At 42.2% G+C, this 23,831-nt stretch overlaps 1 protein-coding gene across 1 annotated transcript in view; it reads left to right on the top strand.

Annotated features, from left to right (window-relative positions):
* spon1b (spondin 1b) overlaps positions 1 to 13,181 on the top strand; it is an 84,707-nt gene extending 71,526 nt beyond the window's left edge. Inside the window, exons 10-17 of the mRNA XM_056387424.1 lie at positions 990 to 1,130; positions 1,522 to 1,597; positions 3,761 to 3,943; positions 7,692 to 7,862; positions 8,736 to 8,903; positions 9,011 to 9,169; positions 10,357 to 10,632; positions 10,725 to 13,181. Coding sequence (XP_056243399.1) covers positions 990 to 1,130; positions 1,522 to 1,597; positions 3,761 to 3,943; positions 7,692 to 7,862; positions 8,736 to 8,903; positions 9,011 to 9,169; positions 10,357 to 10,632; positions 10,725 to 10,891 — 1,341 coding nt within the window. The 3' untranslated portion in view covers positions 10,892 to 13,181. The remainder of the gene's footprint in view (positions 1 to 989; positions 1,131 to 1,521; positions 1,598 to 3,760; positions 3,944 to 7,691; positions 7,863 to 8,735; positions 8,904 to 9,010; positions 9,170 to 10,356; positions 10,633 to 10,724) is intronic.
* Positions 13,182 to 23,831: the final 10,650 nt, after the last annotated feature.

Below are 23,831 nucleotides of genomic sequence, written 5' to 3'. Positions count from 1 at the left end.
CAGTGGAGGACTCAAACTCTCTTCCCTCAGGCGTATTTGATACCCAGTATTAGAGGTCGACCAATTAGTCTGTTTGGACGATTCATTGGCGCCGATAGGACGCTTTTTAAATCGGAATCATTTTGCATCATAAGACACAGAAATTATGAGCATGATGAGGTTGTTGGTTTTAGTATGGCATTATTAAAGCATTAGACTGAAGAATAACTGCTGCTCTAATGAAAGCATACTGTCTCTGTTTCGTTAGCAAGCCTGGCACAACTAAACGCCAGTGGTCATATCTGATCCTTTGCAGGCCTATCTGTGTCCTCTCCGATATTCAAGAGCAGATGTTTTCCTCGAGGACACCAACCAAAGTGGGAGGGTGGGAATAATTCCCCTTCCAATCATGAACCGATCTTCACCTGTAGCGTCTTATTTGCTCAGAAACATTTCCCCTGATTGTTAAAGTGCCGTCAGAACTAATTCACCTTTATATTCACGTTCACAACTTAGAGACATCCACCCGGGGAAACGACTGTGAAAACCTAAAGGCCCTTGTAGTGCAAAAAATAAAATAAAATTCTGATTTGATGTTCAGTACAGCAGGGGTGCCTTCTGCTGGGTGTTAAATTCATGTCCACCTGATGTCCCACTTTGCTCAGAAATATTATTGATTTCCAGAAAGGTTACTCTGGGATAAAAATGTTCCAGAGGCATCAGCTCTTTTATGTGTAAGACACTTAAAGCTGCTTTAATTGACTTTTCTGGCTACCTGGGGGCAATGCAACTAGTTGTAAACACAGCAGTGACATAAAACTGTCAGACAACTGTGTTAGCAAACAGTGAAACTGAACCAAAACAGTGAAGTCGGGGGCCACGAAACCAAAACAACAAGCTGAAAGATGCTAAAAGGCTTCACGGAGGTCAGGTTACAGGTTACACATCATCATTTCTATTGCTGTGGTCACATTTTTGCTCACTTACCCAATTATTTCACCCTCTTTCAGTCACCCAACAAGCCTACCATCCCTCAGGAGAAGATCCGACCACTGACCAGTTTGGACCACCCCCAGAGCCCATTCTACGACCCAGAGGGAGGGGCACTTACCCCTGTGGCCAGGTTGGTGGTGGAACGCATCGCTAGGAAGGTAAAATATTTACCATGTAAGAGTGTAAATAATAATGCAATGTAAATGCATTTACAGCCTGTCCTTATCCACTGCTGCTAATTTAAAAAACAGCCACTGCGCTAGGTGCTCGGTTCAAAAGGGTTGTAAAGGATTTGTAGATCTGCTAATGAAGACTGTGTGATTTGGTTGAAAGATCCAGAAAAAGCTAGTAACTGGACCTTGACAACATTTTTTGATTTTTAGTTTGGGTTGTTTTTTTTTAGGACAAACAACAATTTTCAAGGTCAAAAATGAAGTCTCGCCCTCAAAGATTGCTTCGTCTTGTAAGAAGCCTTTGGACACTTTTTTGTGTGTGTGTGTGTTAGTGAATGTTAGTGTGTAACAACAGTTTTCTTTTGTGTGTGCGCAGGGAGAGCAATGTAATGTGGTCCCAGACACCATAGATGACATTGTAGCCGATATTGGACAAGAAGAGAAAGAGGAAGGTACAGTTCACACACACACACACACACACACACACACACACAACCACGTCATCCTTTCCTGATTACAGTCCTTCAGGGAAAGAGTCCAACCACGATACAACAGATTAACTTACAGGGCTCTTTGCAGTGTTTAACTAATTATTCAACCCCTGTCATTACCTGATATTGCATTCCTTCATGTTCTGTGAACTTGCTCCTCAGTTCACTGTGTTTGCTAAACATTCACTTAAACTGTCAAGTCATGTCGCTCGTGGACTGGAGAGATTCAGCGCCCAATGATGCTCAAGGACACACACTAAACTCATTAAAGAAACAGCTGGTTTAAGTTGAGTCTCAGATGAGAGGTCAGATAGTCAGAATACGCATCTGGCAAGGCCTTGTCATCAGCCTGCTGAGAGAAGGTGGGCGCCCCGCTGCTGCAGAGCAACACAACTGCGTCTGGAGCAAGTCCCGTCCTTATCAAACGTACTTTATATTCTGTGATGCATCTCCGGGCCTGTCACTCTGGACAACAAGTACTGCACATGAAATCTGTTCGTGGCCACTAGTTTTCTCTTTCTATCTCAATTTTCTCTGGTTTTTTTTTCTGGCAGAAATGTTAAAGATTGAAGTTGTTTGTAACCCTCTCTGGAAAATGTTCTCGCTGTCAATTGTATTTCATTCATTTCCCCACAATATCCACATCTGGAAACTAAGGCATGATTTCATGGATATGTTCAGGAAATTCAAAGCACTTAGTTAAAGAAGTAGTTTGACTTTTTTGGAAGGTGTTTTTATTCTCTTTATTGCTGAGTGAGAAGATAATATCAACACCAATCTCATGTGTAACTAGAACCAGCAGGCGAGTAGCTTTGCGTGAAGACTGAAAGAACAAGCCTGGGCATCGACGTTCAATACCTCTAATTCCCACTAATTAAAATGCTGTAATTATTTCTTGGCTGAGTGCAGTGACTTCCTGTGGTGACTCCAGGAACTCACTACAACCAGCCACTGCACTAACCAGCGTGTTTGGTAGCTGTTTTTTTTAACCTTTGGACAGAACCAGGCTCATCACTTCCCCGTTTCCAGTCTTTATGCTAAGCTAAGCTAAGCTACCTGCCTCTTGGCTCCAGCTTGACACAAACATTCACTTTTAATGTGATTTACTGAATGTAAGACTCTGACTGTTGTGTCAAATGTTTGTCCTCATGCTTGAACGACGCCCAGCTTTTCACTGTGTGTGGACGATCGGATCAGGTATAAATACTTTTTGATGTCACATGTCGCACAAACTGGTTATTGTCTGGTGTAACGCAGCCCTTGCAGGGATCAGCGCTGTGGCCTGAGTTGGACAGGCTAAACGGACAGACAGTGTTGTACATGGGTGCTTCTTGCCTCTTTTTTTTTTACTGTAAATGGCCTTGGATAGGTTGCAGGATTTTCTGCCCATGCAGCAGAATTCTTAACAAGGATCTCCTGCCGCCTAATAAATGTCTACCTCAGTCAGTCATGAACATTTGCTTCTTTCCTTCCTCCCTTAACTCCTCTTGTCCTCTCCTTCTCCCTCCTCGCTGTGTGAGCTCACACACCCCGAGCGCCACTGCTTCCATTTACACATCAACCCATCGCTCCTCTTACCTCCGTCTCTGCTTCTCCAGGTTCTTTTCCTCCCTCATTCTCCTCCTCTGTCATTTCATGTTATCCCAGAGAATTGGACCCGCTCAGGTTCCTCCCTGAGGCCTGATTGTATATTCTTTCTCTCCTCTGCTCTCCCCTCCCCTCTTCTCATTTTCTCTGCCTCTCTGAACTCCCGAGAGAGCATTATTAATTGAAGCCTGTACCCCTGCTACTTCTTGTAGTTGTGCTTCCACTGATAATTGGACAAGACATTCACAAATCACACTCTTCTCATTCCCTCCGACTCTGTCCCTCCGCTCCTACCTCTCCCCCTCAGATGTCACTCTGTGGCTACATGTGGTACTCTACCTGCGGTAATAACCTTTGGGTACGATGTTGGATAATCAACGTTAGCCTAGTCCCCCATCCCTCACCCCTCCTGCTCCGTTTGACAAATTAGTTCCGCTGCTTTAGCGAAATTAAATAGAAAAGTAAGTTTTGTAAAAGCAAATGCAACCGCTAACAGTCCTTCACCCACATACCACCCCTCTGTTTTTCCTCTCTCAGACGACACACCGGAGACATGTATCTACTCGGGCTGGTCTCCCTGGTCGGCGTGCAGCAGCGCTACATGTGAAAAAGGCCGCAGGATGAGGCAGAGGATGCTGAAGGCCCAGCTGGACCTCAGTGTGCCGTGTCCCCACACTCAGGATTTCCAGCCCTGCATGGGCCCAGGATGCAGTATGGAAGGTAAACACACACACACACACACACACACACACACACACACACACACACTAATATACTGTTATTAGGTTGGAATCTATAAGATCACAACTTTCCAATCCCTGCACTTACTGGATAAATAAAGGTTCAGACAGTGATTAATGTATTCCTTCAGTGGTTATCTGTGATTGTACTGAGAAGAGGTTCATTTATAGTATCACATATAACCTGGATGAATAATGGAGCATTTGGAAAAGAACAAGCATTCTCAGCCAGTTTCCCTTCAATAAATAACATTTATTTGGTCGTGTGGAAGCACTTCCAGTCGCATCACCAAAGTGCAAATGCAGATAATTCGCTCTTCCCCTCATCACATTTAAAGTAACAGGTCTTTAATTCGTTTGAACGGGGCCAAAGAGGGAAGCCTTATCTCACTAAAGAGCATCAACACTCACGAAAACCTGGAGCATGTCATTTGTTAGAAGTAAATGTTAAGTGTTAATCCAGCAGCTACCGAAGTGCCTCCCGGCTGCTGTCGACAACAGCAGAGATGTTTCCAAAATACTGCAAAGCATTTTGGAAACACGGGCACGGGACAGATCGCGTTCTGTCTGAAATCCCCGTTAGTCACCGCAGTTCAACGCCATGCTAAACTTGAGAGGGTGAACATGCTAACCATGCTAACCATGCTAACATTGTTAAAGCGCATATGTTGGGAATGAACGTTGACATGAATGTTGACATTAGCCAATGTTCCTCAAAGGATTTTACCTTTCTCATTACACAAAATCCTTTCAGAGTTTTCAAGTTTGAGGCGTTTGTGTCCTATCAACAGGGGGTGGGCGATCAGTGAACCCTCAAAATAATAAGCAGATTATATCTTAGGTGTTTATCTCATGCTAATTTAGACTCAGTGTCTGTGGGTGGTTCATTTTGGCTTAAACCGATGGAATCTTTGGTGAAAACACAAAGCTGCTACCTCATTTATATTTCACAGCCTACTGGTGTTATTTTAACCCGAAATTTAATTGTGCAGCTATTCGATGACAAATGGGGTTATTGTTGTGAAGGATTAGGCCGCTGTGTGTGTAAAGGAACAGGTGAAACGGAAGGAAACAGGTGGCAACTCTGTGATTAGACTGTGCAAACCGGCATCTGATTGTGAAAACAGCCGCCGGCTGTAAAAGACGGTGACGCCCACACATATCTGAAGTTGATATGGTTACATCAACAGAGTATGTCAGAAAACACAGTTAATCCCTAATTACGCAGAGTAAACATTGGTGATTGGATACCCTAATTACTTCAGTGAAACATAAAAGATTATGTGGATTAGCCGTTAATGCTGAGCGGCCTCCTGCATCCAGGATTCTTACACCGGGATTTGACTGTGTTTATCTTTGACTAAAGTAATCAACGCACCAGGCTCTCATTGTTGTGTTAAAGATAATAGGAACAACAGGAGGATTGTGTGTGTAAAGGATCCTAATTGGGACTCAGAGACGTGTAGATGCAAAGACACAAACATGTTCGCGGTTCATGGTAATCCAAGCATCAAAGCTGATGACAGATGTCTTTTAGGGAAATTGGCACTGACTTCTTCCTGTTTCTCTCTGTTTATTTGGCAAAGGGGAAACTTCTGTCTCTCATTTCTATCAGAGTTGTCAATTTGTTGCTCTTTTACTGCAACAAACACATACATAAGCACACACAAACACACACACACACACACACACACACACACACACACACACATACACACCCCCCCCCTGAGGTTTGCTTTTGTCCAATTCCCAGTGAAGTTGTCAGTTTGGAACAAATGCTGAGAGGCAGCACAGTCGGCGTCTGTCTTCTCCCTCCTCACGCTTCCTCCCCTCGCTCCCAGGACGTCTACCAGTCATCAGACAAGTGAAGCTCAGGCTGTGCAAGGCCAAAGGAGCTTCACGCACACACACACACACACACACACACACACACACACACACACACACACACACACACACACACACAGGCACCATTCGGCGCTCCTCTTATCGATTATCAGACAGCAACACAGATAGCTTTTTGTTCCTAAGCACCTCTCCTTTGTTTTCATTTAGCGCTCCGTTAGTGTGCGGTGGGAGATTGATAATTGCGAGGTTCATGCTGAGGCTGGACCGGGGCTGAAGCCAAGGGTGATTAATATTCCCTGGAAACACTTTGGCTCTCTGTGGACCTCAACCGATCCAGAGATACCTGTATCTTTTATTAATGATTCACTTAGCTCTGCTTTATTAGGCCACGGCCAGTAAGCAGTGCCGTTCTCAGGTCGCTGGAACGTACGAGAGTCAGCTGATGTGAGTCAAAGAAAAGTCCATGCTAAGTTGCTTAAAGTTCATTCATCATTTTTTAGAAAATCATATTTACAAAGTCTGTTCTCATATAATCGTCTCTTCCTGACAGACTATTTTATCACTTTTAATAAACTATCCGCACCAGGACCGCTGTCAGAAGACGTGTTTCAGGGAGACGACAGTGAAGGGAAGTCAGATTCGTGCAGAGACGCGCTGTAAGTGAAGAATAGCGGGATCTTGAACTGCCATGCTGGTTAATAGTGATAAAACACACCAGAGTGGACCTTGTTAAGCCAGAGACGCTGCCGTTTTCAGCTGATACAGGCTGGGATCATTCATATTGACTTTCACTCCCTCAGGCCCCAGCTGTGAATAGGACCGTCCCTCAGGCAACTTGACTTATTAAAACAGAGTGGAAGCAGCTTTTCTCTCCGAGGAAAAGCTTTTTGAAAATGGCACCTTCCACTTTGAGATGACTGAACAGACTGAAATCCAAGCAGCCGTTTGAGAGAATCCTAGTTTAGTTTGAGGGGAGAGTGTCTTGTAACCGGAGGACTGGGGGTTCACATATTTCCCGACAAGTATCGCTGCTCGACTCTGAAGCCGAAACAGCTCAGCTGGGAGAGCAACAGACTGAAGATTTAAAGTTCTCTGGTTCGATCGTGGTTGGGGGTTGGGGGGGGCACGTGTCCTCAAAAGCTTGTACTGTTCTTTCTAGGCTGTAGCCGTTCAGCCTGATTAGGAGTTTGAACATTTTCCTCCATTTCCTCACATGGGTTTCCTCCAACACTTCATCAGGAACCTGCTTATTCATGCGATCAGCCACAGCAGCATTAAAAAACATACAGATACAGGTCAGGAGCTTCAGTTCATGTTCACATCAAACATCAGAGAGACGTAAAAGAGACGCGGAAAACGACGAAATAAGATTTTACCCATTTGAAATAGTAAAAAAAACAAAGAAAACAAATCAATCTATGTATGAATCCATGATCCTTGATGTGATGTCTGTCAATACTGACTTTGGCTGAAGTGAAAGTTCAAGTTTTAGACACTTAACTCTGTGAGTTCGAGAGCACCGGGTCACGTAGAGTCTTGGTGTGTTGACTTATTTCACAGGGAACCTGATACAGAACTTTTTTTTTGCAGCGGCAGCCGGAATTATTATTATTTGACCAAAGCTAGCTTGTTGGTATTACTCATTGAAATAAATGCTCTCCTCCAGCAGTGGACCTACTTTTTTTGTGTTGGTTGTAATGAGGAATGGCAACAAAGCCTCTGCACCTGCAAATTATGAAAAAACAAACCACAGACGTTTTCCTAATAATAAATGAAATGGGAAAAAAATGAAATATGAAAATGTCAAGATGTTCTTCTAATTTTAACTGTTGCTAAGTAGATGTTGTTCTATTTTTATTCCCCCCTCTCCTGGTGGACAGAACCTTCGACGTGCATGATGTCGGAGTGGATCAGTTGGTCGGCCTGCAGTGCGTCCTGTGGGATGGGCATGAGGTCCAGAGAGCGATACGTCAAACAGTATCCCGAGGACGGCTCGCTCTGCCAGCTCCACACCGAGGAGACCGAGAAGTGCGTCGTCAACGATGAATGCTGTGAGTCCTTGTTATCGCTGGACAGCTGTGAACCTGTGGGGGGTTTTTTTTGTTTGTTTGTTGTTGTTGTTGTTAAGAAATTAAAATGAAAAAGGTCAACCAATCAAAGACGCACACATTTTGTTAAATAGAGTGTAATGGATCAACAAACTGTCTAATGACTTCTAGTTCCATGTGAGTTGTGTTTCCCTCTACAGGCGTATTTTATTTTTATTTATTTATTCTTAACTACATTATTGAAGCTTCACTTCATCTGGAGCCTTTTGGTCCAGAAGCTTTTAGAAGATTTACAACTAAGTGTGAAAATTTACAAACTTTACTATGTCAAAGTTTGTAAATATATATTAATAAGAATTTATATATTATTCAGAATAGAATTCAAACTATATTTTCCTGTGTTCTCACCTGGCCATATTTCCACTAGAGCCCGATATCGGTGATATAGGCGATAGTAGGTAGTCAGTCAGTCAGTCAGTCAGTCAGTCAGTCAGTCAGTCAGTCAGTCAGTCGCCTCTTTGGTCCAAACAGAAATGTCTCACCAGTTGTTGTTGTTGTTGTGATGGATCGATGACGACTCCTGTTGACCTTGGTGACCCCCCTGACCTTTCCTCTATTGCCACTGTGACGCTGACATTTGTGGTTTTCAGTGAAATGATTGCTGCGAAATCTGATCTGTGATATTTGCTCTGTTCTGTTTGAGAGTTCATATGTTAAAAAAAAAAGAGTCTTTTGATATCAGAAACTCTGTGATGTAAAAAGGAAAATGACAGACGATGATGTTGTGGATCAGTCTCCAAAAATCTGACAACGAGCTCGACGTTGACGGTCAAAGCGGATCCTTTTGCATTAACTGACACACTGACTCTCCCACAGCGCCCAGCAGCTGTGTGGTGACTGAGTGGGGGGAGTGGGACCCCTGCAGCATCACCTGTGGGATGGGCATGAGGAGACGTGAGCGCATGGTGAAGATGCCTCCTATAGACGGATCAATGTGTAAAACTGAGGTGGCTGAAGTGGAGAAATGCATGATGCCCGAATGCCGTGAGTTGACAATTATTTATTTATTTATTGGGTATTTATATGATCTGTTGTTCACATATTTGTAAACTCGTGCTTGTGTGTGTGTGTGTGTGTGTGTGTGTCTGCAGATACCATCCCGTGCATGCTGTCCCCGTGGTCGGACTGGAGCGAGTGCAGTGTGACGTGTGGGCGTGGAGTGCGAACACGTCAGAGGATGCTGAAGTCTGATCCTGCAGAGTGCAGCGAGGAGCTGGAGCAGACGGAGAAGTGCATGCTGCCCGAGTGCCGTAAGTGACTCCAGTACAAAACTTTACTGTCTGTCTGTTAAAGGCAAATTCTGTTTTTACTGCCTGGATCTGATGGTAATAGTTTTGGGTATCAATCATAACTTCTTCGGTAACATTTCAGATGATCAGTCTTCTTCTTCTGTGCAATGATTTTATTTTACCACAGTATCTAAACAGTACTATGGCAAAACAGTCTTAATTATGATTAAGAAATATCAGTTTGAATCTGTAAAGGCTCTTCTTCCTTTCAATTCCATTATTATTATTATTATTATTATTATTATTATTATTATTATTATCATTATTATTTTATTATTATTATCATTATCATTATCATTATTATTTTATTATTATTATTTTATTGTTATTGTTATTGTTTTTATTTTTATTTTTATTAATATTTATTATTATTATTTGTATTATTATTTTTTTCTAGTGTCTACCATACACTGTACATGTCTAATGACAGAAGAGAGCATTTCTGGTGCTTTCACATGAATTTTAATTTTAATTTACAACCTGTCCAGTCATCTGACTGCAGGTCACTCTACATGATCTGATAAGTGCTTTTTTTCCTGAGATATGATTTGTGTTTTCATTTTGATTCAACAGTTGATGTATTGAATATATTGTTTTTTTGATTTAGTGGCTGGGTAGCAAATCGAGGGGTGTGAGAGGAGCAGAGGATTGAAAGGTCACTGACCTTTGATGACTGTTGAGAATTATAATTTAATGACATTTAAATAACTGAAGAGGTTAGTTTCAAAAATATATATAAAACCGTACAATGTTCTGTTTTCTCACACTTGAACGCCACTTGAACTTCCGCTGCACATTTTTGCAGAGGATATAATAAAAAGATTACATTGCTCTGTAGGTGAGATGAGTGAACATCAGCATTCACCTGCTCCGTTCACCCTCAAAGAGTCGATCTCAGTTCATCTGTGCTTTCAGTAAAATGGAAAACCACTTAGAGCGAAGGGCTAAAGAAAAGTCAGTGTGGACTTAAATAACTACTGAAACACACAAACTGAAATCAGTGATACACATCAAGTTTATTGGCCAGCAGAAAAAATCTGCCATTTCTCTCTGGTTTTTAACTGTTTTTTTTTTTTCTTTACTGCTCCTTCCTTCCTTCCTTCCTTCCTTCCTTCCTTCCTTCCTTCCTTCCTTCTCCCTCCACCCAGCTGTCGACTGCATGGTCTCTGAGTGGTCGGAGTGGTCAGAGTGCAACAAGTCCTGCGGTAAAGGACACACCATCCGAACCCGCATGGTCAAGCTGGAGCCGCAGTTCGGAGGCAGCACTTGTCCCGAGACCATCCAGAGGAAGAAATGCAAGATCAGGAAGTGCCGGACGAAAACGAAGGAGGAGAGAGGGGGAGGGGGAGGTGGAGGTGGAGGTGGTGGGAAGAGGAGGAGGCGGGGTAAACAAGGTAGAGACGCAGCGCTGGAGGAACAACCAGGTTGGTGGTTATAATCTGTGAGATTGTCATTATTAGCACATCAGCTGTATGAGGCCACCGCTGAGATGCTGCCGTCTCTTCGTCTCTTCCAGCAGGTTGCAGGATGCAGCCGTGGAGCAGCTGGACGGACTGTACCAAACCGTGCGGAGGGGGGATCCAGGAGCGTTTCATGACGGTGAAGAAAAGAGCAATGGGCGCTCTGGCTGCCAGCTGTAAGGACCGGAAGGAGATCCGTGCCTGTAACGTTCATTCTTGCTAGGGGGCACTACTGAGCTACAGAGGAGGGAGGGGAGGGGAGCTGAGATATGAAAATATGGGATTATTTGATAAAGATGATCTGGGGGGGGGGTTGATTTTTTTTTGTGTGCAGGGAGGTGAGGCGAGGGTGAGATGATGGGTTTGATAAGGAGGAAAAAGCAAGAGTCTGGGTAAGTAGGGGGGGAAGAGGAGAAGAAGGGAGGGAAAGAAAGAGAAGAAGATGATGCGCTGTTTAGTGAAGCCATTGTAGACATGTAGTGAACAGGGCTGACTTTTACTTTAGACCACAATGGAAGTATTAGAGAGTCATATCTGTGTCCTGCAAAAAAAAAAAAAAAAAAAAATCTTTACAGGAATTTGTATTTTTCCCATTGAAACTTTTCTGGGAATTCTCGTCAGAATCTGCTCCTGTTTTCTGAGATGAATACTTGCAGAAACCTGTAAGATGCTTTCTCCAAAACACCGTTAATGATAACATGTCAGTGCCGTACCTTGAAAAGCCGTTTTCGCCGTGATAAAACAGGATCGGCGTATTCGTTTCAGCGGTTCTTTCACATTCATGCAGAAATGGCAGCCTGCTGTGTGAGAGTAGCTGAATAATCTGTAAATGAAAACTGTGCAGATGTTTCAGCTGTCCCAGAGGTGTTACCGGTGTGTGTTCACATACACCCACCTCTGTGCAGGGGGGGATTTACAACATACCTGCCTGAAAACAGCAAAAGATACGTACCATTGTGCATGTTAGCAGGACCGCAGGAAATCGTGTTGCAATCTTAAGTGTCATCTGCGGAAAACACATCCTTAAACCGGCACCGAGCGCCGGGGAGAAACACTGTTAAGGTGAAGGTCAGACTCGAGGAACACGTTTCCCCTTTTCCTCGCTGTTGTTCGTGGTGAAGACTGAAATGGATGAGTATCGTTAAAACACCAGTAACAAGCGAGCAGGCACACGTGACATTAAACATTACGCTGGGAGAAAAAATAAAACAGGACAATGGTGACAGTGACAAGCTACAGGGAGAAGAAAAGAGGCAATGAAAAGGACATAATGTTCATTAATATCCTTTATATAAGTAAAAGTAGCAATGCTGCAATATAAAATGACCTCGATTACAAGTAGAAGTCCCGCGGTGAAAAAGTATTATTGGCGAAATGTATTTAAAGTATCATCACCACTCACCCTGACAGCACCACACCAGCAGCTCCATTCACAAATCAGAGCAGCGTTCAATCCTCTCAGACATATTAGAGCTGATAACATTTAAACATGCTGAAAATCACAGGATCACATGATTCTTAATAGTATTTTTTTTCCACCTTAAATACAGTTTGCCTCTAACAGGACTTGCTAGTCCACAAGCTGACATCAGAAAATTTGAATAAAAACAATCCTTGTTGGAAAAGTGTAATATATCCGCAGGAAGTCAAACTTTTACCCCTGGTTTTAAATACTTGAAGTCGGAGTGAACTGTCACTTCATTGAGAAAAAACTTCATTGAAACTAAACCAAACTGAAGTTGGAAGATTTTCTTTTTCTTTTCTTTTCTTTTTTTTTTTTTTTTTTGCAAGACATAGATGCTCATGTCTCTAAAGTCTTATGGATGTACTGTATACCTACTATCTAACCAACACTACTATGTAATTACTAAAAAACACTTTCCCTAATAAACAGATACATTTAAATGGAGATGTTTTATACTGTTAAAACTAGTCTTTATATACTGTACTGCTGTTTATCTGTTGTTTCAGCTGATGTAGCATTAAACCTGCGATAGCTCTCAGTCTGTCGGACGATCTTACTTTAGCATGTGTACAAATGATCACTTTGGTTGGACATGATGCGCTGTCAGCCGTAGATGTTGTCTTAAAACAGATCAGTGACTGTATCTGTGTCTGCTGGTTCCTGAGAAACACCGACAGATGGAGCCTGCAGCACTTCAGTCTGCAGGACCGCTCAGCATACACACTGTTTCTGGGGGGCCTTGGTTAAAACACACGTTACTTCCATGTATTGGTTTTTTTTTTTTATTGCGCTTTTTTTCTCTTGTGTTGCCACGATGACAGTGATGGGTAAAATCTCTTTTTTTATTTTTTATTATTATTACTTAGCTGATCATGTCGCAGTTTGTTTCTGTTTCGATAAGAACATCGTCGCCAAAGTTCTCTGTAGATTTTCTGTAGATGTTTCTCTCGTCTTCACTCTTTTCTGTTTTCATTTCTTTGCCTCTGTATCATGTGACTATTTTGTAAGAAACCACCTTTACAATAAAAAGATGTAAATGTGAAAATCATGAAGTGGTTTTGATGAAGTTTAAAGAACTGTTTGGGGTCCTGGAGTTTCCTAATTTTATGAGAATCATAAACATAACCTTGATCTGATAACGTGGCGGTCTTCTTAGTTTGGAATATAATTTCCAAACAATGAATTATTCTATGATAACCTATATTCATGCATAGCCTATAACATATAAAGCATAAAATATTTCACCTCAAATGTTAACAATGCTCTGAAAAAAATGTGTATTTGCATTATTTGCTTGGAATATATATATATATATATATATATATATATATATATATATATATATATACAACCATAATTAATAAGAATTCCTTCCTGTAGTTCTAACAGCTTCCTCATGGCCGGGCATGTACTTACAATTTCACTCCACTAGATGGCGATAGAAGAATGGAAAATCATACAACTCACGAGGCGATCCTGGTCAAGATGAGACTGTGAGTAGAAGACGCTCCAGAAAACAACACATTTCTATCTTTGTATCACATGTTGTTACTAGTTTTTTGGACTGGGCTTCGATTATTTTCAGTTTTGTTTGATTTACTTGAACTCTTTTCCAGATATGAGCACAAACACATTAAAACAAGAGGCAGGATGAAAATACATGATTCGTTACACATGAAGAGCATCATGCACACGCCTTTAAAGGGTCTATTCAACAGTTTAGTCTTGCAGTTCAATAAACTTGAAAACCTTGTAAGTGACAACTTGAAAAAAAGAAATCAGTACAGCAGATTTCTTCATTCAACTGTGCAATCAAACTTCATTTATATCTCTCTCTTACGACATCATGGGGGTGGTTTTTCCAGACTTGACAAACCTCCTGCAGAGCCACAGAGGTCGTTATGGCGACTGTTGTCACAGCCACCAGCGGAGTTCCTCGTTAACAATACAGATAGTTCAACTTTCCACTTAATGAACTGAAGTCTTGTGCTGCGTCTTCAGCTGCCTGTTTCACCGAACTGCGCCACACTATGAGACGTTAGGTGTCCTGAGGTCGGCCCACATATCATGAGTAAAGGATGCTCATGAATAATAAAAGCTGGATGAGGCGCAATAGCTTTTTATCTGCTAAGGATCAATATTGAATGATGTTTTGCTGCAGTCGGTTTGTGGCCGTGGTGTTTCGAGAGCGACACTTAGACGTGCTCTCAGCTTCAAACAGGGCAGAGACACTTTGTGACAGTCCCCATGACAATGGCTGCACTCCATTTCTCTTAAAACCTCCGACACTGACAAACGTATCTGAGGATGTGTAGCAGTGGAGAAAACATTGTTCAAACATTCAATAATTCATTCCCACACACAACTCATGTTGCTCTGACTTTGTTTTTTTTTTAATTTCCAGCATCCAGATTCCAAATAATGTTTGTTGTACAAGAGTAAATTGGAAAACATTTAAAAAGAAAAGATGTACAAGTTGTTTATTGTCAGGCTGCTTCTTCAATGTGAATATTTCACTGGGAGATTGGGGTCACATATTCTCAATGAAGCAACGAGCTGATGCAGAGTACATGTTGTATGTAGTCTGAAGCAGAAGTGTTACAAACACTACTCTCTTATCTGTCCCCTAAATGTGAAGATACTCCCGGGTGATGTTTAGCTAAAGACTGGACACAGAGGAAACAGCCAGCGCGGTTAAATAAAATCTGTCTAGCTGTTTTTAGTTGCCTTTGGGCTGAGCCATGCTAACTCTTTCCACCTGTTTCCAGTCTTTATGCTAAGCTAAGCTAACTGGCTGTGGCTGTTCGTTTGTACTAGATGCTCAGAGAGTTGCTTCCTTGTCTCGTTGTTTTTAACAATGTGTCATGGTTTACCCTAAGAAGACACTTTTGGATTTTGTTGGACTCTTTTCTGTCTGGTTTGATAATATGTTTGGTCTCTTTTGGACACTTTATGTTTGATTGTTTTGGATTTAATTTATTTCCTGTTTTATTTTGTAACCTCTTCCCTTGTGTGTCTCCTGTGTGTTTACTTCCTGTCTTTGTCTCGCGTTTCCTTCCTGGTTAATTGTCTGCCTCGCCCTGATGTGTTCCAGCTGTGTTCTGTTACCCCTGCTCCTTGTGTACTTAAGTCTCTGTCTTCCCCTTTGTCTTTGTCCGTCTGTTTCTCTGCTGTTGTCTCCCTGTTTCACCAGCTTCCAGTCGTGCTCCTGTGTTTTCTGATTTTCTGTTTTGTTGTTCCTACCTGGTTTTTTGGATCCTTGTTTTGTAAATTTCCCTCTTTTTTTTTTCCATTCGATTAACACCTTTTTCCATTTTCACTTCTGTTTGTCTGCATATTGTTTTCAGTTCTTCCTGCAAACCTGAGACAATGACAATAAAGATACTTGACTTGACCTTCTGGAAACAGCACCTGAAACAAAATCTATTTCAGAACATTTACAGCTGCACGTCGGATGGATGATTAGAACGAGTGTGTCACTATTGAAGGCTCGTTGGTTTATAACAAGCCGATTTGTATTTAGAAATGTTAGTAATCCTCTAATAAAGGATCCTCCCACAACAACCCACAAACTCATCAGACCCTGCATGAATCTGAATGACTGATATCCTCTCGAGAGTCCATCCTGTTCCTGTAACGGTACATCTGAGAAAGTACAAAATGTTCTTCTGTACCTCTTCTTCTTTGTTTGGAGTCCACTGGGGTACCACACACACACGCGCACGCACGCACGCACGCACGCACGCACACACACACACGCAAACAAACGCACACATTTGACATATTTTAACATTTGATTTTTCTGTTTTCTATATCCAGTTGATGTTGGTGAGAGATGTTGGTCCTGCTCTGCCCTCTGCTGTCAACACCTGAAGAATATCCCACCTCCAACTTACTCTTCCCAAACTCTTACCTGCAGAGATGTGAAGTGGCTCTAAAAGGTTTGAAGTATTCTTGTACAGAGAACGGAGGCTGTGGTGAGGATGGATTAACAGTAAACTGGATTTCTGTAGTGCTACAATCTCATGGCAGATAAACTTCTGACACCACAGCTGCAGCCTGATCCGCTTCCTCACTGTCCTTTTGAATTATCAGCATGTTCCACATCAAGGAGTTTAGGACATGAAAAAGGAAATCTTTAGACAAATGAAATTCCAAATAGAAACAGTTCATCCACTGGGGACGGCCAACAGCAACAGAAGATGTGACAGAAATCTAGCCATTAGTTTTGACCCAAGGAGCAACTTTAGGCCTGAAAAATGAAGCCAACAGGGAAGAGCTAAAAAAACTGCAGTTCCTCACACGGCCACTTGAGGCTGGCTCCAAAAGCGAGTCGATCTTCACAGACTCCCGTGTTAAAATGCTCGACTTCACAGCAGAACTTAAGATGTTTACAGCCTGGTACTCTATTGCTAACTTCCTCCCTTCATGCCAATTATCCTTTGGGGAATCCCATAATATCAGTTATCCAATATCTGTTTCCTCCTAGCTGGTATAGACTGCACTTTTATATTGCACATAATGAGATGAGTATTACATAACATGTCGTGTTCACTACACTGCGCTCCCTCTCTCGTCTTTCTCCTTCCTTGTACGTGCACTTCTTCTGAGTCTGTCTCTCTGCCCTCTATTACCATAATTCCATCACATGCCTATGGACCTGGAGCTAATGCACTGCTGCCTCTGCAGCCTCCTGAACTGCATTACCGGGAAGTTTTTCCAGGGAATAGAGAGGGCGGTGTCAGGGAAAATCACCCATGGGATCAGTACCCTTCCTGAGAGGTCAGGAGGGGTTACATCATAGCAGAAACTGCCAATATTATCAGCATGCCTATACGTGTGTGTGAGAGGAGAAGGTAAAAGATGGAGATACAGGACGACAGTGTCTGAACACTGCGACCAGTAGTTTGTCGAAAACGTCCCACAGAAAGATTTAAATCTGCATAATTGTATCGATGCTAACTACGGCTCCATGCTAACTTTGCACTTTGCACAACTTCCAGTGAAGATAACTGTCCAAACAACTCTGGCTTAACGATGTATGTCAGGTCATGTCAAGCAGTGCAGCCCTCCTAAAGCTTTCTAAATAAAATATATATCATACGGATTTTGCATAAATAATTTCAAATGCAGTGCAGTTTTGTCCACCAGATGTAAGGTGACTGAAAGTGAAATGACATGTGGTGCTGCACAAACAGATGACTGAACTTTTGGGTTGAAATGACAGCTGCACGAGGCGTCGACGTCCAGGGATGAAACTCACAGGTGTTCTGTGCTGACAAGCCCTCCAATCAAGCCGGAGTGGAAACACCTGTGTAGCCGTACGGTGGGCGCTAGAACCTTTAATGCTGCACAGGTGTGACAAGGGATGGAAATTACTGTCAGTCCTCCTCATCAGGTGGAAGAAAGATGTCCTGCACCGGTACATCGGGTGAGGAGGACAAGTGGCCGAGTTCAGAGAGGAGGAAATGTAAATCAGCAAACAGAAGAAGATGTGGTTGTAAGGGAGAAGCTCAGCACCGTACCGGCTGTGTAAATGCTATAAGAGACGTCATGGAGACTCCGTTCACCAAGTCAAGTTAATATTGTCTTTACTTGGGATGACTTTTATGTTTTTGGTTTGTCTGTGCGTTTATGCCGTAACTCAGGAAGGAAGGATTGTGACCATATTTACTGCAACCTGCTCAGGTGACAAACAGGTGTAATTTTTGTTATTCAAATTAAAGTTAACTTTATATGAGACAGCTTTAGCCGTAAATCATGAGCATGGTGAGGTTGTTTGGTTATAGGTGGCATCATTAATGCATTAGACTGAGAATAACTGCTGCTCTGCTCAAGGTACCGTTTTGCTAGCTGTTGTTCGACACTATTAAATAAAAGAAAATATGTTTTTTGCATCATTTGTTTCTGTTGCTCAGCTTTGTCTGTGGTAGGAGCCTGCAGATATTTCCTCTGCTGCAGTTATATTACTGAATCTATTCTTAGTGCAAGTTATTTTTCACCGATATACTGCTGCATTTGCATGAATCACCTGTTTCTCTGATCTTCTCCTCCCACTTTTGCTCCATGCTTGCTGCGCCGGGCACGACGACGCCTAAGGGACGAGGCGATAGACGAATAGACGAATGGACAGACGGAGAACAGAGCTACAGCCGTGTCACCACACACTTTGATTTGATTTGTGTCCCCTAACATCGCACCTGCTTAGTGTTTCCCCCCGTTCTGCCTGCGAAGATAAGAAGTGTGGCGCCCGTGGAGAAAGTGGGACATCGCAGCATCAATAGTAAGATGATACAGCAAAGAAGAGAAATAGAACACAAACTTAAAAATAGCATGTACACATTTGAGGTTATGCAAGCTGATGCAACATGTGAGAACCCACTCGCAGAATTAAAATATTACTGAAGGCGATTTTAATCTGTTTGTTTTACTCAAACGAGTCGAGTTGCTCATATTTGGAATTCACAGAATAAATTTTCAGTAGAGATGCAGATATAAAGACTTAAGTCTACAGCCACTGTGTGTTTTCAAGCAATTACTAACAAGGTTACAGGAAGCAGCTTAAGTAACATGTAAATCAAAACCCCGACTCCCTGAGAAGACCATGTTCGAGCAGTTAGTCTGGACATACTGTACAGCACATTCATGTAGATATGCAGCTCAGTGAACCTCTTGTGTTGCCTCCCGCGGAGAAATTCCTTGAAGTCTCTGTTTTAATCTGGGGTTCCTTCCCAGCATGCTCTCTGTCGTCAGTCAGCCTGTCCCTGTGGGTTCAGCTTTATCTAGTTAAGTTTTCTGGCGGACAGCTGAGAGCCAACTGGGAGCTGAAAGACCAGAGCCGCGCTCGAAATTGCCAGCAGATGTGAAATATTCACGATCTCATCTACATGAGTAAATTTATTCTCAACACCAGTCGTGGCGTGTTCTAAAAATACACATACATGTCTCTGTGCTCCTTTTCAGGAGCTAAAACATCCATGAATCAATGATGAACGAATAATTACAACAGATTTATTTACTGTCCATCAATGTATAGACTGGTGAATGTAAATTATTTGTTAGCTGCTCCGGGCCTCGGAGGCATTGCCACATGTGACACACAAATCTGACTCGACGCCCCGGGGCCGTGCTGTCTACGACCGATCTACTGGCAACACGGAACTCATGGAGGGAGAAAACTAGAGTTTTAAAAAATAACCTGATCAAAACCTCAGCACCCCTCTGTGATTCCCTGGGAAGTCACAGCTGGACTCACCTGCATGACCAACCTTGTTTAAATAAATAAATAAATGTTACTGAAATTTCCAAGCTTAGAGTTTGGTAAAGCATCTCAGCATCAACCTGTACAAGCTATTTTGTCTCTCATCGTGAATGTGCCACATACGATGAAAGCTCATCTCTGCATGCGTTCACTGTATGTTCCCTAACGATGCACTTTCATGTTATTCATGTTATTTTAGTGCGTTCAGCTCATGTTTATGCACTTTATCACAAGCAAGTCAGTAACTCACTGCGCAGCGGCAGGAAGAAGATGGTGCCTGAGCAATTACAGTACGCGCACACGTGTGTGTGTGTGTGTGTGTGTGTGTGTGTGTGTGTGTGTGTGTGTGTGTGTGTGTGTGTGTGTGTGAGACCGTGTGTGTGTGGTTCCCATAGGTGGTGTGGTGACCTTGTTTGCTATTCTTTCAACAAAGTGATTCTTATTGAAAAATCACTTCTTATTCATTCTGAGATGAAACACACACACACACACACACACACACACACATATATATACACACACACGCATGCATGCACATGCGACCGCAATGGGAGTAGTGTCTCCATTTAGATGACATGGTGAGAATGGAGCAGCATTTCCCCTATCCTCCTATAATGAGCCTGTAATTGAACATACAATATTCATTCATTCATTCATTCATTCATTCATTCATTCCCTCCACAACAACATCACACAGGAAGTTAATTACCCTCTGGATTTGGAGCGTCTTGAGGTTAATTTTAACTCATATTTAAACCAACCAAGTTAACCACACTCTAACCTACACAGCAGTGGCCACACACACACACACACACACACACACACACACACACACACACATAGAAAAAAAAACTGGAAAAAAACAATCCATTAAAAACAGTCTTTTCAATAGATGGTTTGCGTTCTCAGTCTCTCAGGAGATTAAAGTTTTAAATAAAGAGTTTGTTTCTTCATCAGGTATTTGTTCCCACCTTACGGTAAATGTTTGAATGAATTAGAGGTTGCTCGCTGGTTGATCGTGGTATCCTTAGTGATCTGTTAAAATGGTTAAAATGGGAATGTGGAGATAAACAGCACAAAGCAACAGTGTGTGGGAGGGTATTCAAATTAAGCTGTAGCTCAACACCTACACGTCTGCATAAGCAGAATTAACAACAAGCCTAACTGTAACTGACAGCATCTATGATGAAGGCATCTAAATACTTCTCTGCAGCTCCTTTGCTCGATCAAACTCCAACACGCTGATACATTTGAATTTGAGACACATTTGTACTTAATGTTAGAAATAAATTTTCCTCTTGGGTTTTCAAATATCACCTTGAAGAGGAAAGGTTGACGGTGTTAGAGAGCAGAGGTCCAGCGAGCGAGCGAGTCGACCGGAGGGCTGAAGCGAGCGCACGGTTTATTCATGCATTTTCTAACGACCGCTGAACCTCAGAGGTTTGCTGAGATTGAAATGAATCTCTGAGTGAGTCCTTGGCAAAACTGGCAACACGATTAAATTACATGAGCCAACATACAAGCAAGCTTTAGACGAGGAAGAAGAGTAAGGAAAGGAGAAGAATCTACCGCCATGCTGGCAGCTCTGTGAGGCTGCTCTTAGGAACGTCAGTGCTTTCAGCTAAATGCTAACAGCGTTTAATGTGTAAGCATGCTAATTAGAGTAATGATGCATTAGTGCAAAGTTAACAGAACTGAAAGAAAATGAAAACCTATCGTTATTCCCACTGGGGTTTGTTCACAAATCAAATTTCTAGCCCCCAAAAAAAGACATCCGAGCAGTAAGGAATTAAAACTAGGGCTGCTCTTCTTTGCAATAAGGTTGATTGACCAAACTAAGTCTTTCGTTAGGCAAGTTTACCCTTGCAGGAGTTTCTGAAATAAATGAATAACAACTGGAAACCAGTTGATGGCGTTTCCCGACCTCTTCGCTGCAGAAATGAACCAGGGAGAAAATCTTCCAAACAGCCAAGAGTTAACAGTCTGAAAAACAGCTAGAGAAAATGATTTTGACAGTAGAGAGTGAGAGTATGTGACTGACAGAGGAGCTTCAATCACTGTGTTTAATGTTTCACATGAGAAAAGGCTGCAATGATGGTGATTCTCTTCTCCTCGGACAAACGGTATCTCAGGGAAACTTTCCCAACAGGACTGGAGTAAAAACTTTTTTTCTCAAGAAATCAGATGATGGAAGAGAAAGGTTGTCTTATTATTCCATTATGCCACTGACTCATACCTGCACCCGACCTGTAACATGACTGTGGTAACTCAGAGGATGATACTTTATGCATGTTTCTTGTCTTGCAGCTACAGTAAAGCTCCTATAATCAAGTGGCTGTCACTGTTGTCGTACTGTAGGTTTTGGCTGCAGCTGAATATTAAATTTACAGTGGACAGAAACATGACTCCAAATGAGTGCTAATGTTGCTCTGTATCTGTTGGATGTGTAAATAATAGTTAGCATGTCAGCATTGTGTTTCCATGTGCTCAAGGCAGGTCTTGCATTATTACACAATATTTTGTCCCTGTCTTGTTTCAAACTCTAGTTTTATGATCTTTACAACCAGTTTCATTGGTGCATATTGTTAATTAATTTGTGTTCAATCAAATTACTTCAAACTTACTATAAATAAATCTTGGTGCCCAGTAGACTTCCAGCATTAGAGCACTGGTTATTTCCGGGTCTCTTAATTTGGTGATGGTGACAGTAAGGGCTAAAACTACAAAAATGATCTTCGGAAAATGTTACCAAATGCACAAAAATGTTTTACTGTAGTTTTAAAATTGAGAAAACAATAACAAAACACAACTGATATAGCGAGTTATCTAACTAATGTCATGCAGTGTTTACTGGTGTGGAAAATCGAATGTTGCTCCAAGACAGTTTTTTTTTAATCAGCGTTTGTTCACTGCTGGTGAGGACGTGTTTATTTCAGGGAACTCGGGACATCAGTGAAATTTGCGCCTGATTTTCTGCTGATTTCTGCGGTCGCCATGGTCACACTGCAAGCTGTGATGGGAAGTCAAAAACCATTCAATCATGGTCAACCATCATCGGACGGCGGTGGCAAATAGCTGTGTGATTTAGATCCGAGCAGTATCCGCCCTCTCTCTTCTTGGCGCCTCCACTGATGTCGACTGCGATGGCTGCCGTCTTTTCACTCTGAAGATGGGAATGGCGATGGGAACTGCTGTTCGTACCTTAGAGGTGATGTGGGGTATTACAGCGTGAGGGACGTGTCTCTAAGTTCTTTTCAGCAGCTCACTGATGAACCGAATTTCAACTGACAAAACACAGAACAGCCTGTGGCAAAGCTGCGCCGCCCTATCTTGAGACATTTTTGAGCTTTAGATCTTTTCATGAGGCTCATCTCGCTCTGAGCGTCCACAGCAGCCATCAAAAGCAGAGTACAAAATATCCACAGAGGAACACACACCTCTTCAAAAGTGCTTTGCAGCAGGGTCCAAGAGGGATAAATTAGTTGGACAAATTCGCACCATATGCAGCCTGAAGGTGCCTCACGGTCGGATCACTTCTCGCTCCTGTTGCTAAGTTGAATTACATCCAAGATGTATTTTATCTTCACCAATGCCCCATCATTTATTTATTTTTTTTTATTTATTTTTTTTTTAAGTGTCCCAGATTCCTCGGTGATCTGTGGCTCAGAAATTGTGAATCTACAGCAAATGACACGATAACGTTGTCACCATCAGCATAAACAGTGTCAGCATTCTGTCGAGTTGGTTTTTATCTGCAGCAGTCTCATCATGGAAGCACTTTCAAGTTCCCCTGGTGCCTTTGTACACTCTGAAATTGAAGTGTCATGCCATTGTATTTGTAACACAGGAAGACTCAGACAGAATATTATCCCAAACATCACTCAGACACCACATCGCTGCTGCTGCTGCTGCTGCTGCTTTATAATCCCAGTTTTCCTCAGCTATCTCCCTCCTAGAGACTCGTGTTCCTGTCCTCCCTGCATTGTCATACTTTCAACCACAAGACAACAAGGGAAATCTTGCCGAATGGCTTAATATTTTATTTTTTATTTTTTTCAGAATATTTTCTTCTCATTCTGCTTGAGTGATCTTGGTAAGGGTATTCAACAGGGGGACAAAATAACAGTGAGAGGGTTATTACAAGTCAAACAGCACGATGGCTCTTCAGCACAGCTTCAGCAGGTTGAGCAGAGAAGCTCAGTTGTTACATGTAGACATCACATTTTAGTGTGTGTAATAATCATTTGTTATATATCGCAGTATGTGTTCCTTCGCGCTATCTGCACCATGATCTCAACTTTTTCTGGACTCTGTGTTTCACTGAGGTCATGCAGCAACTTCTCTGCATAAAACTTAGTAAATTAGATGAAGAGCTCACGAGATATCTTAGCAACAGTGCACCTTGTTCTCTATGAGAAATGCTTGATATGTGGTAAA

This window comes from Seriola aureovittata, chromosome 10 (genome assembly GCF_021018895.1).
Source record: "Seriola aureovittata isolate HTS-2021-v1 ecotype China chromosome 10, ASM2101889v1, whole genome shotgun sequence".
NCBI classification, from domain to species: Eukaryota; Metazoa; Chordata; class Actinopteri; order Carangiformes; family Carangidae; genus Seriola; species Seriola aureovittata.
The sequence above is the reverse complement of the archived record's forward strand: the minus strand, read 5'-3'. Positions and strand labels throughout refer to the sequence as shown.